Consider the following 16067-nt stretch of genomic DNA (forward strand, 5'->3'; position numbering starts at 1 on the left):
CCTGTTTGATATGAAATACTCCCGTCCTCGGGTGAAAAATTACTCTCTCTTTAATTTACTTTTTGTTTTTATATTATGTTAACCGGCCCTGCTCAAATGAAATTTATTCTTGGAATTGCATGCCTATGAACGCAGGAGAGTCTGAAAATAGTAAAACTCGCAAAACGTAACAAAATTATAAAGAATGTCCTTTTATCATAAACATAAATAATACAATACATTGACAGATAACATATTGCAGACATCTCTGTCTGTCTTCCTGTTTCTATTCTGCTGATTTTCAGATCACATATAAAATATCTACCTATGCTCGATTACACGAAAGAAGTGCAGACACTATCAAGCAAATTTTTCTAGTTCAAGAACACGTGTATGTAATCATTTCTATTGCATAAGAACGAAATAATCCAGATAAGTTTTGTATTTATCTCGTACACACAATGTTAACGTATAACCTGGGTCGTGTAGTCTTGAAAGTATTAGGTGACATTGAAAAAATGCCGATGAAGTACAATTAGGATTAGTGTATGCTATATCATTCATTGATTTCTTCGATGTCTAATATTTCTTCATAATTGCGAATCATTGTTAATTATCTGAATTCCCATTTCCGGCTGATTTTGTTTTAAAAGAATAGCTATTTGAATTCTTAATAACTGGGTTGGATGTTGGATCAAATTAGGAAATACGTTTTTAATCTATTCAGTCGCTGGTAGTAAATGATTGATTATTATAATCATGAACATGTTTGGTGCCAATAATATATGTTTTACTATAAATTATTGAGCAATTTAAACATGGACGTGAATAGTTCAGAATCTACTATAAATTATTTGTTTAGATTACCACAATTTTCATTCATTCTCACTATCGAGGCTAAGATTTTGGCATTGTACCTAGATATTCATTATGATGGACCATAGTATAAATAGGACTAGAAATAAGTTTTGAAAGACATATGACCCATATGGGCGATCAATGAGATATAGCAGTCAAGTTTTTTGTACGAAATTTAGTTGAATGGTTTCTGAGAAAAGCTGTCTGTCTATTCATGCTGTAATGTGAACAATTAAAATTTAAGTAGAATGCCATAATTGATCGTCTCCCTACTGATCGCTTCATCATTTCGAATTTTGAGCCGGGAATGATATACAACCAGGGCCGGCGTCAGTAATTTTGGTGTCTGAAGCAAACAACCCCCCAAAAAAAAGCACCTGCTCCGATGATAATACAGAACTTTCTTTTCCGTTGAAGAATCTTGCAAATGTGTTTAAAAAAATTGAATTCTAGTGAATGAAGGATATTGAATGTTCAATTATCTAATATTACACCAAGTGTTTCCGAGAATATTGAATAAAATAAAACAACAAAACAAACAAATACACAAAGTATGTATATAGTATATCGTAAATATAAAAAATCTTCCACATGGCACTGCGTACGATCAAAGAATGATTACCGATCACACCACAAGATACAAATTGCGGTAGGGCGTGCAAAGTTTCAGTATTGCTTCGAAAACTAATTGAGACTACAAATATGTGTTCCGGTGAAAACATTTTCGGCATTTAACAGTAGGCCACTAGTTTCGTTTGCAAAATCGTAGGAATGTTCCATATGTTGAATGTGTAATCGGCTTCCAAATAATTCGAAAGAGAAAGTGGTGCTGTTTTTCGTCTTTGTGAAATACATAATTATTTTATTCCTCTTTCAGTGAGCGTAATAGGGTATTCTGTTTATATTGGTTGGGATGTCATGTGTTATTTATTATACAATATACAAGCGGCTTAGTTAAGGTAGTTTGGAGAATTGGAGATTTTTATTGCAGGGAATGTTGAATGGCGTCCAGCAAACTGGGCCGAATTGCCGACCCTCAAATAGAGGCGCCTGAAATGGTCGCTTCACTGTTTCACCTCAGCGCCGGCCCTGTATACAACGATCGAATCACTGATCCGTCCCCAAATTTGCCTATATCGTCAGACCGTTCGCCGTTAAAAGGATAACTCTAGAACGGAAAGACTTGAAGAACTTAAAATTTTCACGGTAGGTTCAGATTTCGAATGCTGAGGTTGAATTTGTTGATGGACTCAATCCGACTAGGGATATTTATGGCTGTTCGGAATTTGTTTTCGCGATAGTTTCAAAACTATAACCAGACTCAATATCGAGGTAAAATTTGCATTTATATGTGAGAGCTCCGTGCAAAATTTCAAGTATATCATACCATCAGAACCATAAAAAATTTCGTGGCGGCAGATTTGATTCTGATGAGATTTTACGTGTATACAGAGAATAACAATTTCAAGAATCTTGCAAAATTTTGTGCTGATAGCGTCATCCAGAACCATAGAAGATACAAGCAGAAAACTGAAGGAAAGACCTAGGTAATATTTCAGTTACATCAGATGCGACCAAGGTGAAATTTTGCTTGTAAAGGGTGTTTTTTTTAGAGCTATAGAACTTTAAGTTGCAATAAAACAACGATGGATTATTCGATTGGCATGAATTTTATTTATCCGCAAGATGATCTTATGGCATTACATTTTAAATATGATTTATGGCATAATACCGCCACGGCTGGCTCGGATTTAGTCCAATCTGGACGTTCAATTTTCGATAACTTTTTCCAACATTTGTGACCGTATGTCGGCAATAACACGGCGAATGTTATCTTCCAAATGGTCATGGGTTTGTGGCTTATCCGCATAGACCAATGACTTTACATAGCCCCACAGAAAGTAGTCTAGCGGTGTTAAATCACAAGATCTTGGAGGTCCAAAACGTGAAATTAGGCGGTCACCAAACGTGTCTTTCAATAAATCGATTGTGGCACGAGCTGTGTGACATGTTGCGCCGTCTTGTTGGAACCACAGCTCCTGGACATCATGGTTGGTCAATTCAGAAATGAAAAAGTTAGTAATCATGGCTCTATACCGATCACCATTGACTGTAACGTTCTGGCCATCATCGTTTTTGAAGAAGTACGGACCAATGATTCCACCAGCCCATAAAGCGCACCAAACAGTCAGTTTTTCTGGATGTAATGGTGTTTCGACATACACTTGAGGATTAGCTTCACTCCAAATGCGGCAGTTTGGTTTGTTGACGTAGCCATTCAACTGCTCTGATGGACGATTTTGTCGACGACAAAATGGACGTAGTGCGCGATACGTATTCCGCACAGAACCATCATTTTCGAAATAAAATTGCACTATTTGCAAGCGTTGTTCAGGCGTAAGTCCATTCATGATGAATTGCCAAACCAAACTGAGAATAAATCACTTGACAGCTGTTGAATCGGTCTCCATCTTGAACAGTAATGCCAACTTGAAGTTATATACCTCGAAAAAAAACACCCGATATATGGAGAATAACTTTCAAACCTGTTGCAAAATGATAGATTCATAAAAAAATTTGAAAGAATATCGAAAAATAGAGGAAAGTGATGTCAGGAGCTTTTGCGCGCTCGTTCATTCATGCGGTTATTGAATACCACACATAACTGTATTTTTTATACTTATAAGATGAGATTTATTATCATGTCATCGTTGTCGGTTAGTTTGTCCAGATGGAGATCTCCTGAACTTCGGCATGAACTTTCGAGTGATCATTTCACATAAAAAACTAAATTTCAACTTAGTTCAATCTATTGTAAGGGAAATATTAAATATATTTTCGATATTCTGCTTAAATTTTCTATGGTTCTGTTGATGCGATCAATTCAGTGTTTTTTTCCGATATTGCTCTGGAATGTTCTTTGGATCTGGTGATGGGATCAACATAATATTTTGCCTTAAGCTGTGATTTATTATACTACATTTGAATGCGTAATTTCATCCCCATCGATTTTTGAAATTTTCAGCTAAGAAAACAAATTTCGAACGCCCAGACGGATTTTGCTTCTTTTGACGCTCCGAACTCCGATGCCACCCTAAAAAGTTCAAGTTTCTAGGATCTTCCGATCGAGAGTTATCATGTTTACGGTTGGCTCTGTGGACATTTTGCATTTTTTTCACGAATTCGCTCTTAGTGTGTCGAAACTGAATGAAATAGTGCTCTGTTCGGGGAATGAGCGCAAGAAAAATAGTTGAGTCAGGAGTCATTATATTGACACCAAATCAAACAAGAAGAACATTCAAATTCGTCTATTTCAGTTGAAATCAATCTTTTTTAATGATTTCTTTTCGTTAAAATAATAGTTACATCTTTTGTCGTGAATTCGACAACTTAAAACGAAAATTTAATCCTTTTTGTATCTTCTTGCTCTTTGGTATTTTGGCCTTCCCTGCAACTGATCGAAAGAATTCGAAGCAAATCAGTCTTCCCTCCGAAATAAATATGTGGTTCAGATCATTTTTCCCGAGTGAAAGCTACATAGGAAGATTTTTAATAAATGACTTTTTATTTGATCACCCATACATACAATTTTCCATTGAAATCTGAGTTAACGACATTTTACAACAATTTTTGTTTTTATTTTTAAATCTTCTAATCATTCGATCCTCACCCAATCTGCATAAACTTTCACTTTGCTATTTTGCAATTGTTCAAGTGGGTATTTTTCCTACATTCCGGTATAACCGGAAGGTGCATAAAAATGTCAACCATTTGGGCAAGAAATTTACGTGCCATAACCATCTCATATGCCAATTTTCAGAATTGAATCTCATTTGGTTCTTCAGGAACCCCTATTAAATAGGAAGCCTTTCGCGAATGACCCTGTATATTTCGTATGCTCGATTTGCTAAACAACTAAATTTTAGTTTTTGACGAATGAAAATTTTCAAATTGGAAGTAGGAAATAAATTAACCTTATTGCCAAATACATTAATAAGAATTTTAATAATAAATAATATACCTATATCACTATTTCACATTTCTATTTATTTTACATCATTGTGACAAATTATTTTGGGTAGGTACACTTGTTATGAATTGAAATATATTATAAATTTTCAATTGAGTTAAGTGTACACAGCTACACTGAAGTGTAAACCTTGTCCAACTTGGGAACGTAATTTTATTTTGAGGTTGTACCCACCAACATTTCCGTCAACTGTGGCATATCCTCCTTTTCCATCTTTTGCCAAGTCTTTCACCTAAAATCACCAATAAATTTCATCAGTATGAACATTTTCTCTCTTTATTCATGGATAAATATCATTAAATAAGTAATTCTCAATTCGAGATATATTTATAACTATTGAAAAAAAAATTCCAGTTGTTCTGGTTGCAAAATTTAAAAACTATTTGAATGTGAAAAAACAATATTATATTTCCATAAAATGAATATTGCTTTTATTCAAATCTCAAGATAAAATCCAAAACAAAAAGATACTAGGAAGAATGTTGTTAAATAATAATAAAATCTGAAAGATATACAAACCATAATACAGGTGATGGGATCTTTATTAACTCCAACTTCAGGGAAAGAAATTGTGTCTTCAATGATACTAAACCATCTTCCTGCCCTTTGTACTTGTTTTTCGAATACCATAGTAGCACTAAAAATTAAAATTACTAAAATATTTTGTTTCAACACAGTTTTATAAGGGAAAAACGTAAAGAATCGCAAAATTGTTTTAGTTTCTCATACTACTTAGCAATTACTTACGCTTTTGTTGGATCTGGACAATCGTTATAGTCATGTGGCATATTCGAGCAGAGCCCAAGACTTAGTAAAACAGCAAAAATGAGAAATTGTTTCATTTTGTCTCAGTAATAACAAAATTATACTGAATGAAAAATGAATTTTCCACTTTTTATTTATAAAGAAGTCGAGGTCAATGAGTAATTTTTCGTTAATCCATTCAATGAAAAAGAATTAAGTATTCGTAGATTTGTTTTTATCCAGAACCGTACCTATTTGTACATTTGAATAAAAAATTGGTAATAACTATAGAGTGGAACAGTATTTTCAGTTCCAGCAAGCAGACTTTCGACTTTTCATGATTATAGCATCCATAAAAATAATTATAGTTATTAATGAAAATAAATAATGAACTATACCTACCAAAAATGTAATAACATTGTAATATGAAGTTATTTGTGCGAAAATTTTCTGGAGCGGGATTTCTCATTATGTAGTTTCAAAACTTCAAATGAGACAATGAATTGCACAAAATGAAATATTTTCGAATTGTGCTCATAGAAATTTCTTATGTTAAAATATATAATAAATAATTAATAATATTTTGATATAAAAAGGCTATTTTGCCTAATGATATTTAAAATAGCTAGCAAAGTCAGAAGCCCATCGTTGAAAATCAATTTTTCCAATCGTGTAATCAACGCTCAAAGCGAAAATTCATACTTCACTAATAAAATAATAATTTGATCAATTCTAAGATGTAAAAAAATGGAATTCTTCCTGGCTCCGTCACTTTTTTATTCCTCGAATTTTTAGGTTTAAAGTTTTTCAAATATTTACATAGACTTATATATCTGATAAGATTAATATTTTCATGATCTTGGCGTAATTATCAAATAAAATGAATGTTATTCTCTAGAGGTGATGAAAAAATAATTAATTCTCAATCAAGGAAATAATTGAGAAAAGCCGCAATATTTTTCAAAAGTTGTTTTACAAATATTCAAGTAAATTATACACAATGCTTTATTAGTTCTTCCTATCTGTCATTCAGTCATCATAACATCACAACTCATAAAGTTTAATAGAATTATTTTGGAATCTATAATGCAGCGCAAATCGATAGCAGTTGAATCAAGAAAATGATTGTGCCAATCACCACAATTAAACAGTCAGTCTTTCCAAAATAAACGTATAATTTGTAGAAAAGGTTCTGTTGAAAGATATTGGATTTTGCCAACGAGGACATATTCAATATTATTATACAGCTCTAGTCATTTTTTATTGAAATTTTCCCAGTTTTCGTTCATAAACCTTGAATTGAAGTTTCGTCTGTTTTCCGTCGTTCAAATCTTTTCTAGGAAACTGTGAGAACTATTTGGATAAAGTTTATTATGAAAATCAGTCGTTATCAGTGACGCTCTCATGTAATACCTAACAACTGTAAATAAAGTAGAGTGGCTGACAAAAAATAAATTTGGATTAATGAGCAAGTTCCATTTTCAGAAATAGAGCTTATGTATATATAATAATATTTTGTTTAATATTTTCCATAATAATTATAAACAAAACAGCTACTCTCTTAGATGTACAACTAGTCGTTATATCGCATTGATCTTCCTATTTGGAGATCGCGATAAACGCATTTTGAAGCACTCAATCAAGGAATCAAATGTTGAAAAATTCATGGTCCAAAAAATTGAGAACATGTTGTCGCGTTTATATTCAACATACAATATTTTACATTGCAAAGTCCTAGTTTCAAAAGTTTCGGAGTTATAAATTTTTGAATTCTACACTTACTTAGGATGTTTCCAGATTGGCCAATTCAATATAATTTTTGTTCTAAGCTCCTTCCATCAAGTAGTTGCCTGGTGAAGTAGTAAATTTGAACAGTTTTGTTGCTTTTATGGCTATGTCTACTTCAAACGCCCTATAACTAGGGAACCATCGTTGACCAAAGTTTTCAGATCAGCTTTTCTTATCAAGAGCATGAAGGTCTACAAAAAACAAAACTAGCATTTGAAAGTAACCGATAACTTTTCATACATTCAATATCGTGCAAAACTTCGCGTTTGTAGAGAAGTCAGAGCCATAGAAACAAGAGAAGAAGAAAATTATCAGCTAACATTAGAGTCGAAGTCGATTCCTGAAAATGTGTTTAATATTTTACTAATTCTTGGTCGGCTAGTGGCATTTTATTGACCTATTAGTAGAGTAGGTAAATGCACTGGTTCTCGACCAGTTAACAGAAACATCGATTTCGAGCACGATTTTTTCACACATAAACTTATCAAATTTTAATGGTGTTGGTGTTCATCGATTCTTTGGCGAGTTTTAAATGATTTGTCATATAATTTTAAGCGTTCTTTCCGCATTTAACCTTTGAAATGTGAAAACATATAGAAAATATCAATAACCTTCGGTTCTCGACCGCAGAGTTCTCGACCATTTTTGTGTTAGTTTTCGACCACTAATAATAGTGGCCGCTCCACTTAAGAATTTTTTAAAAAACTTTAGAGCGAGATGAGTGATTAGTACCTACTTACTTTCGTATCGTACCATCGACATCACTACCTATTACTCAGATGGGTTTCAGATGAGGTAATAAAGTAAGAAACACTCGGAACGTAAAAAAAAATTATTTTGCAAAAGTTTCCACTTTCTATAAATATTTCAAAATAGCAACTCATACAACATTATTTGGTTATTTTGCTCTTAATATCTATTTAGAAACTAATGAGTAAATAAAATATAAAACACCGACCACCAATGGTCGAGAATTAAGTACAATCAAATTGGTTCTCGACTGCGAATAAATAAAGGGTAGAAATAATTGTTTCAACGTTAATTCGGTGGTCGCAAACTAATATTCAGAAAGTAGATATATAAACGAATCAGGGTATCTAAAAAAAAAACGAAAATGATCCAACAGAAATATATCAGTTGAAATAAACAATTATTGAAGTAACATATTGGTTCTCGACCACTTTGGTCGAGAAATAAAAGATACAAATTGTCCAATAACAGTTCGCGACCGCCGAATATTGAACAAAAAAATATATATTTATTTGCTTTGTGATTGAAATAATTACTATTTTCTGGTCATATATCACAAAGCACTTTTCTAAGAGAGGACGAGAAAGAACCCTTTTCTATGATAGACGATTATAAACTGATTTTTAGCGCGAAAACTTTGACCTATACCACTACTATGCAAACTATCTTGGAAGGGTAGAATGGCCGAGAACACGTACCGCGAAAATATTGTGCACTACATGATATATTTTTATTATTATTTTATCTCAAATCACGGAATGGTCGAGAACCAGTGCCGGTCGGCTAACCAGGGCATTTACCCTACTTCTTATTCCATTAAGGCAAAATTATGTTGATTTTAAGCATATTCAGTACTCAATACAGCCCAATTTTTTTTCCACTATGTAACATCAGCAGGAGGAATCCAATTCACCAAAATAGAATCTACAAGATTTCCTCCTTAGGTGTACGAGCGGAATCAAATAACGCTTCCGTAACAAAATCTCCATCTGACTGCATCCTCTACACGTGTAAAAAGCGTCGTGCAAACGATATTGAAATATCGCCAGCCATAAATTAAACAAAAAAACGAAAAAAAAAAAATAATAGTCCTCCGGAATTCCATACCGTGGAATACAATATTTTGACGCCTAAAAGTGGCAGAATGTGTTCGAAAATCAAATGGACCGACACTTTTTCAAGGGTCGTAAATTTTACAAAATTTATTGCTCACCAATTATATTGGAACGTTGGGGTCAAAAGTCTCTCACCCATGTTGACTGGATCGATTTTTTAAGAACCAATTTAAGTGAGTCCAAAGGTATTCAGAAATAAAAAATGAAGCACATGTGTTGCGCCCTCAGAATAGCCCTATCGGGTTTCATTATTATAACCTATGCTCGTAGTGTGTTATGCCATGCCTTATTGCCTTGTTCCATTGACTGGCTTATAGAACCACCCTTCCGTCCGAGACTCGAGAGATGAAAAAACTTTTCCTTTCGATTAATTCTAGATTTTATGAATCTATACACATAATAATTGAATAGAAACAGTGTGTTTGTAGTATTCATAAATTCCTGAAAAAATAATTGTGGTCGTGAGAAATGAAAAACAAAACACAAATAGAATATTATTTCATAAGGAGGAGAAGTATCACTTTTCATATCGAGCCTGTGTTTAGGTACCACCGGGCACCGAACGTAGTGATTTTTGAAAATTTTAATTTTTTTGAGATAAACAAGTGAAAGTGAAAAAGATCGCGGACGATGACGAAGTCAGGAGACTAAACTTATTTCTAATAACATATTTCAAACCAGAGTCCAAAAGAATATTCTTGAAAAATATGCATTCTATTCATAAATAAGTAGAATTATTGTTTAAACGTTCCCAATCAACAATTTACTTTTTTTATTTAAAAAGTAGGAATGACTTTTCTGAAACATAAGAAGCCAATTGAAAAGTCCCCGGTCTACCAAAGTAAAACACATTTTTTTGGCCAAATTCGATTTTATTATTCAACATAGTTGCCTTCGAGGGCGATACAGCGATTATAGCGATCTTCCAACTTTTCGATACCATTTTTGTAGTACGATTTGTCTTTCGCTTCAAAATGGGTCTCAGTTTCGGCGATTACTTTTTCATTGGCTTAATTTCTTTCCAGCGAGCATTCTTTCTAGGTTGAGAATAGGAAAAAGTCGCTGGGGGTCAGATCTGGCGAATACGGTGGATGCAGAAGCCCACTCCATGCAATTTTGCATTGTCTTGATGAAACAACACCTTTGTTTTTTCTTCAAATGGGGCCCTTTTTCAACGATTTCATTCTTTAAACGATCAAATAACGCTATATAACAATCGCTGTTGATGGTCTGGCCCTTTTAGAGGAAATCAATGAATTTTATACCTTGCGCATCTCAGAATACTGATGCCATAACCTTGCCAGCTCACTGTTTTGTGTTTTTCCTCGCTTTGGATTCGGTTCATCGTGTCCAGTTGATTGGACTCCGGAGTGAAATGGGGAGCCATGTTTCATCCATTGTGACATATCGACGCAGGTTTATTGCACTCAAAAAGCTTCAAACACTGCTCAGAATCATTAACACGTTATTGCTTCTGATCGATTTTGAGCTCGCGCGGCACCCATTTTGCACACTTCTTTCTCATGTACAAATATTCGTGAATGATATGATGTACACGGTCAGACTAAGAGAGTTGTACATTGGAGACCACGAGAACATAAGCGAATTGTAGGAAGACCACCAAAACGCTGGTTAGATGACATTAAATCAAAGGTCGGACGATGTTGGCACCAGTTGGCTCAAGATAGAAAAAATTGGAAAATTCAAGGGGAGGCCTATGTCCAGGAGTGGATGGCGACAGGATGTTGAAGAAGAAGACACGGTCAGATGATATCTTCATATTCACAATATCTGATATCTCGATCAACTTCACTTTACGATTATTCAAAATTATTTTGAGAACTTTTTGATTTTTTCGTCGGTGACAGCCTCTTTTGGGCGTCCACTGTATCTGCCGTCTTCGGTGCTCATTTCACCACGTTTAAACTCCCAATCAATGATGGTTGATTTTCCTGGTGCAGACCCCGGAAACTTTTCATCAAGCCAAGATTTTGCTTCAACTGTATTTTTTTCCTTCGAAAAGCAATATTTTATCAGCACACGAAATTATTTTTTCCATCTTTTTTCAAATAACAAAAGTAGCTACACTCACAACGCAATATCGCACAAACTAATGGTCGGACTCGTTTGAAGGTTGTTACTAACTAAAAATCATATGGATTCAATACTAGCACCGCGATCTGTGCATCAGACCGGGGACTTTTCATTTGGCCTAATACAACCCTGCTCTTTTCATGTTTACTAAATCAGAAAATATCACGAATTTCGGAGTTTGGAATTATTTTCCTATCTTCCATCAAATTTCACAGCTTCATTTCCACTGATACCAACACGTTTTGTATATCTGGAAGAGCTGAAATTCAAATAGAATCATTATCAACCCAATCTGAACATATAATAACAAATTTCACCAAAATCAAATGAGCTGAACTAAGAAAAAACCTGAAATTTGTTTAGAAAACTATACAGCCCAAATAGAATATCTAGCTATATACATAAAATACATACAGCAGAAATCAACAAAAGTTGTTAGAATTGTATGAAATACATTTTGTGTATGGAAATTTTGAAATCGCAGACCTCAATTTTTTTTTAACCCCAAAGTGGTCACAAAGCTTACTTTACCTTAGGTCCACTGGGAACTAATTTTTTGTAATTTAGCGATTTTAATTTCACCACTTCTCTACCACTTTTGAATGCATCAAAAATCAATTCCTCGTTATCCCTAAGTAACAATTCGTATGATGGAATGGTAGTTGTGCCAAAGTAGCAATAAAAAAATTTCGACTATGAGTTTAGCGGATTTTTTGAAAATGACTAATTACCTTTATTTCCTAGCTAAATTGTAAATGACATATTGAAAATCGTTTATTACACCGCTTTGATTCCTCTTGAGAATTCAATAAATATATTTTGTAGACAAGATATCAAACACTACATACCTAATACTTATTTTACTCATAATTTGAAATAATATTTTTGTTGTAAGTACATCTAATCCTTTGAGCATAGAAAATAAAAATGATTATACAACTCATGTTCTGATGAACCAATAGAATCTGTATATTTCCCATAGTTAAGGCGTATTGATAAGTGAATATACTACTTGACGAAGTGGTATAATCGTTTTGGTGTTTCGCCTCCTGCCATATTGTGATCATTTCCAAAGTAACATTGTTGGACGTTCGCCAGAAAATAAAAGTCAATCTGTAAAATGTCATTGAATTATCAAAATGCAGTGCTTTGGTTATAGTTATTGAAATTATTCGTTATATGATGTATAATCGTAACGAATACCACTCGAGCATAGATAATATATTTCGATTATACGAACCTCTTCACTCGACGTAGTTCGCGAAACACCACTTGAGCTTCGCTCTCGTGATGTTTCGCGAACTACATCTCATGAATCGGTGTATAATCGAATATTGGATATGCTCTTGTGATATTATAACTGAAAATTTAGCAGTATATCCGTAATATTTTCGAAATTTTTACAATAAAAAGCTTCCTCTATTTCGAAAACAGTATGTTATATCCATTCATGCCTACATCAATCGATTCTTCTCACATCATTTTTCACCTCACTCCCTGTAATTCAATAATATCACTAGGTTAATTAAACACCTGTTCGTCAAATTTGTTCTGCAACTACTCGGATTTGTTCTCGGTTTCTAACGGGAGTCAGGGTTCTCTTCCTCTGGATCGCATAGGGTGGAATCCCTAATTGAAATGATTGCCTCTCCCTGTGGAGCTAATTATAGGACAGATGTAACAGGATATCGCCGTTTCACGGAGATAAATCACCTCACTGCAGTTACCGAATGTGCAATTATGTTTCGTTAAAATTTATCATATGATAGAGTTCTTCAAAACTACCCTATCAACCCTAATGGTTCGTGTTTTAATGACACAAGTTATAAATCCACACTGAAGTCTGGTTCATTGCTGGCAAGCTGGAGCTGAAAACTGCAAATTTTGCACATACATTTTATAGAATAGAATAGAATTTTATTCACATTATTAAATACATACACTGCGAATAACTTAGATCCATCAAGTTTTACATGGGGTAAATGTAAGTTCATTTAATTAGGACACAAAATGAATCAGAGTGAAATATATAAAAGCAAACAATTAAATGTAAAAATAAAATGATCGAGTGAACCAACAAAACATTCAGGTATACGACTATCACACATGTTTACACATACATTAATATACAATATATCTACATTCATTTTTTTTGTTCAATTTTTCTTCAGGATTTAAACTAATAACTTCAGTATCACTCCATCGACAAGAATGCCTTTGGACAAGTGCCTTTTTGATCCGTGTTTTACTCTTTTTTTTTTTAAATCATAATTTTAAATTGTTCTGGGACCTTATCATATAATTGGATAGCCTCATGGTTTATACTCAGTTGAGCAATATTTATTCTGTGGTACGGTGTTGTGAACATATTTGCATTTCTTGTTTCATACTATTGATATTTACATTTTTTGGTCAAATTATCCTCTTTATCATGGATGTACAGAATACAAGTAAGTGTCGGTTGTCCAAAATTCGTTGTCTGGTGAGAGGATCTCAGCATCTCTTTGAACTAGAAAAAAATATTCGATTTTTGAGAGAATTATTTGATGGAAACCGCAACCTCATAAATTCGAAAGTTTTCGAGCTATAAGAGAAAATTGTAAAATGGCGTGAAATAAAAAGTTCTCATAATTTCTTTTTTTACTGGTGCTATAAACAAAAATATTTTGAGACATTTTTTTCCAGTAGAATTCATTGGTGTAATTATCATTGCAATCTTCATTTTATGAAGATCTTCTTGCTATCATGTCCTTTACTCCAAAATAATAGGGCATATTATCTGATGGGACTGTGGAAGTATCCAAAATATGCGTGACGAGATGCCTGCTTTCCTGCAATTTGCTTTGTCCTCCTTATCATATACGTCTCCACTGACAATCTTTTGTATATAGGTATACTGAATATATGACAATTCAAAAACATAGAGAATTTTCCAAGGATATTTTTTCTTCAACTCAATATGAAACATTATCGAGTAAAATTCATTTTTCTACTCGACGATAGCTATTACGCCCCCTAGCCTTAGAGGTATGAACTTCAAAAAAATTTCCAGTGTTTTTTCTTGTACACTTTAGTGGTAAAAATTTTTACCGGAAGTCTCTACGATGAGTGGATCCTGAGATATAGCCGCTTACCTCGCTTATTTGTCCACCCTGTACAGAAGAAACAACACCGGTCCCGGTACAGATCCTTGAAGAATTTCACACTCAATATTCATCTCGAACATTTTCTTCGGACTAATATCTTCTGTGTTTTATTTTGAAGGTAGCTTATTTACTAGTTTCAGTGCATTGCTTCTTTACTCTTCTGCTTACATCCCTATCCCCTATCAGAAAAAGGTTGTGCTGTATGTGTGTATTAATTTTTTTGGAAACATGTTGTTCCTTGCAGAGCATATTTATCTTTTGAACAAAGTTGGTTAATGTATCTTTTATACCTCTCCATTATCCTATAAAGACCAAGAAGAATCGCAATCGGTCTATAATTCGAAGCTGTGCTTCTTTCCCCTTCTTTGAATACATGTTTTATTTTATCTGTCTTCATTTCTTCTGGGAAATATTCAACGTTGCAGCATTTTGTGATGATAGGTATATGCCAGCGGCTCCGCGATGCTTAGTGATATCTTTATTTTATTTTGATACACAGTTCTCTATAAACATACTCATTTTAATAATTGCATTCTGATTTTCAAATACATTATCCATTCTTGTACTCACTTTGTGAATAATTATAATCACATTATATCGCAATTTATTAATATAGCGTGTTTAATTCCGAAAAAACTTTCAACTTCATAACAATTAATCCATAACAAAGAATTTATGTAAAAAATCAATTCATAAAAAAAATATCTGTTTCATATGTCATATTTGACATTGAAATCCTTCGCTTTAAGCTTCCTTTCAATCTTCAAAACATCTATTGTTGTACTGGAGTACATTGAGTTTTGCCCTGAGTTTCCTATCTATTTCTTTTGTAGCTAATCAACTCTCGGGCAGCTCTGCTCAATCAAAAATTCAACTTGTACAAAGGAGTGATTTGAATTTTCTGGATCCATTTCTCGTTTAAGTAGTTGATTTCATTAATATTTTTGAATATCATAATCCTCCATCAATTCTTGAAGATCTCTATTATTTCCAAATTTTATTTTAATCTTGGTTGAAATATCCTTCCTTATGTACCTAATTCGTCTAGGCAGGCTCTAAAGTTTTCCGAGAATGTCTGAAATACACCATTTCAGCTCACCGAGAATATTTGATATTATTGGACATCAAATATATTTGGGATTCAGTTATTATGATCTCTCTTCGGAAAGATACCCAAAATATGTCACATCTCGAAAGTGTGAATTATTTTAGCTCCTATTATAGCATGAGAAGATGTATGGAAGATCTTTGTATCTTATTTCACAGCTAGCGTGGAAAATTATCGATGGCTCTGGTTAATAAGGAATACCTTTCTCAGTTTTGGGTTCTCGGCGCGGAATACTCAAATTCCGCGCTTTCCGATTAATGAGCAATTATCGAAAAAATAAAAAAAAATTTCAAAGCTCTATATTTCGAAAACTGTCCATATTTGAGCTTTATGGCTTAAGACAACTTTGATCAACCTATCATCAAGAACTACAACATACCAAAAATTCAGCCAAATTCACGGAAATCCAATTCCAAAGGTGCTGAGTTCTTTGCACTGCTTTTTGTATTGATACA

General features: G+C 33.6%; 1 protein-coding gene across 1 annotated transcript; it reads right to left on the bottom strand.

Annotated features, from left to right (window-relative positions):
- Nucleotides 1-4918: 4918 nt before the first annotated feature.
- On the bottom strand, nt 4919-5775 carry LOC123673031 (probable salivary secreted peptide). Its single transcript, XM_045607439.1, has 3 exons — nt 5615-5775; nt 5387-5504; nt 4919-5099 (listed from the first exon to the last, which is right to left on the bottom strand). Exons 1-3 carry the CDS (start codon nt 5707-5709, stop codon nt 4965-4967), a joined length of 348 nt encoding a protein of 115 aa, XP_045463395.1. The 5' UTR covers nt 5710-5775; the 3' UTR covers nt 4919-4964.
- Nucleotides 5776-16067: the final 10292 nt, after the last annotated feature.

Source organism: Harmonia axyridis, chromosome 2, assembly GCF_914767665.1.
Source record: "Harmonia axyridis chromosome 2, icHarAxyr1.1, whole genome shotgun sequence".
NCBI classification, from domain to species: domain Eukaryota; kingdom Metazoa; phylum Arthropoda; class Insecta; order Coleoptera; family Coccinellidae; genus Harmonia; species Harmonia axyridis.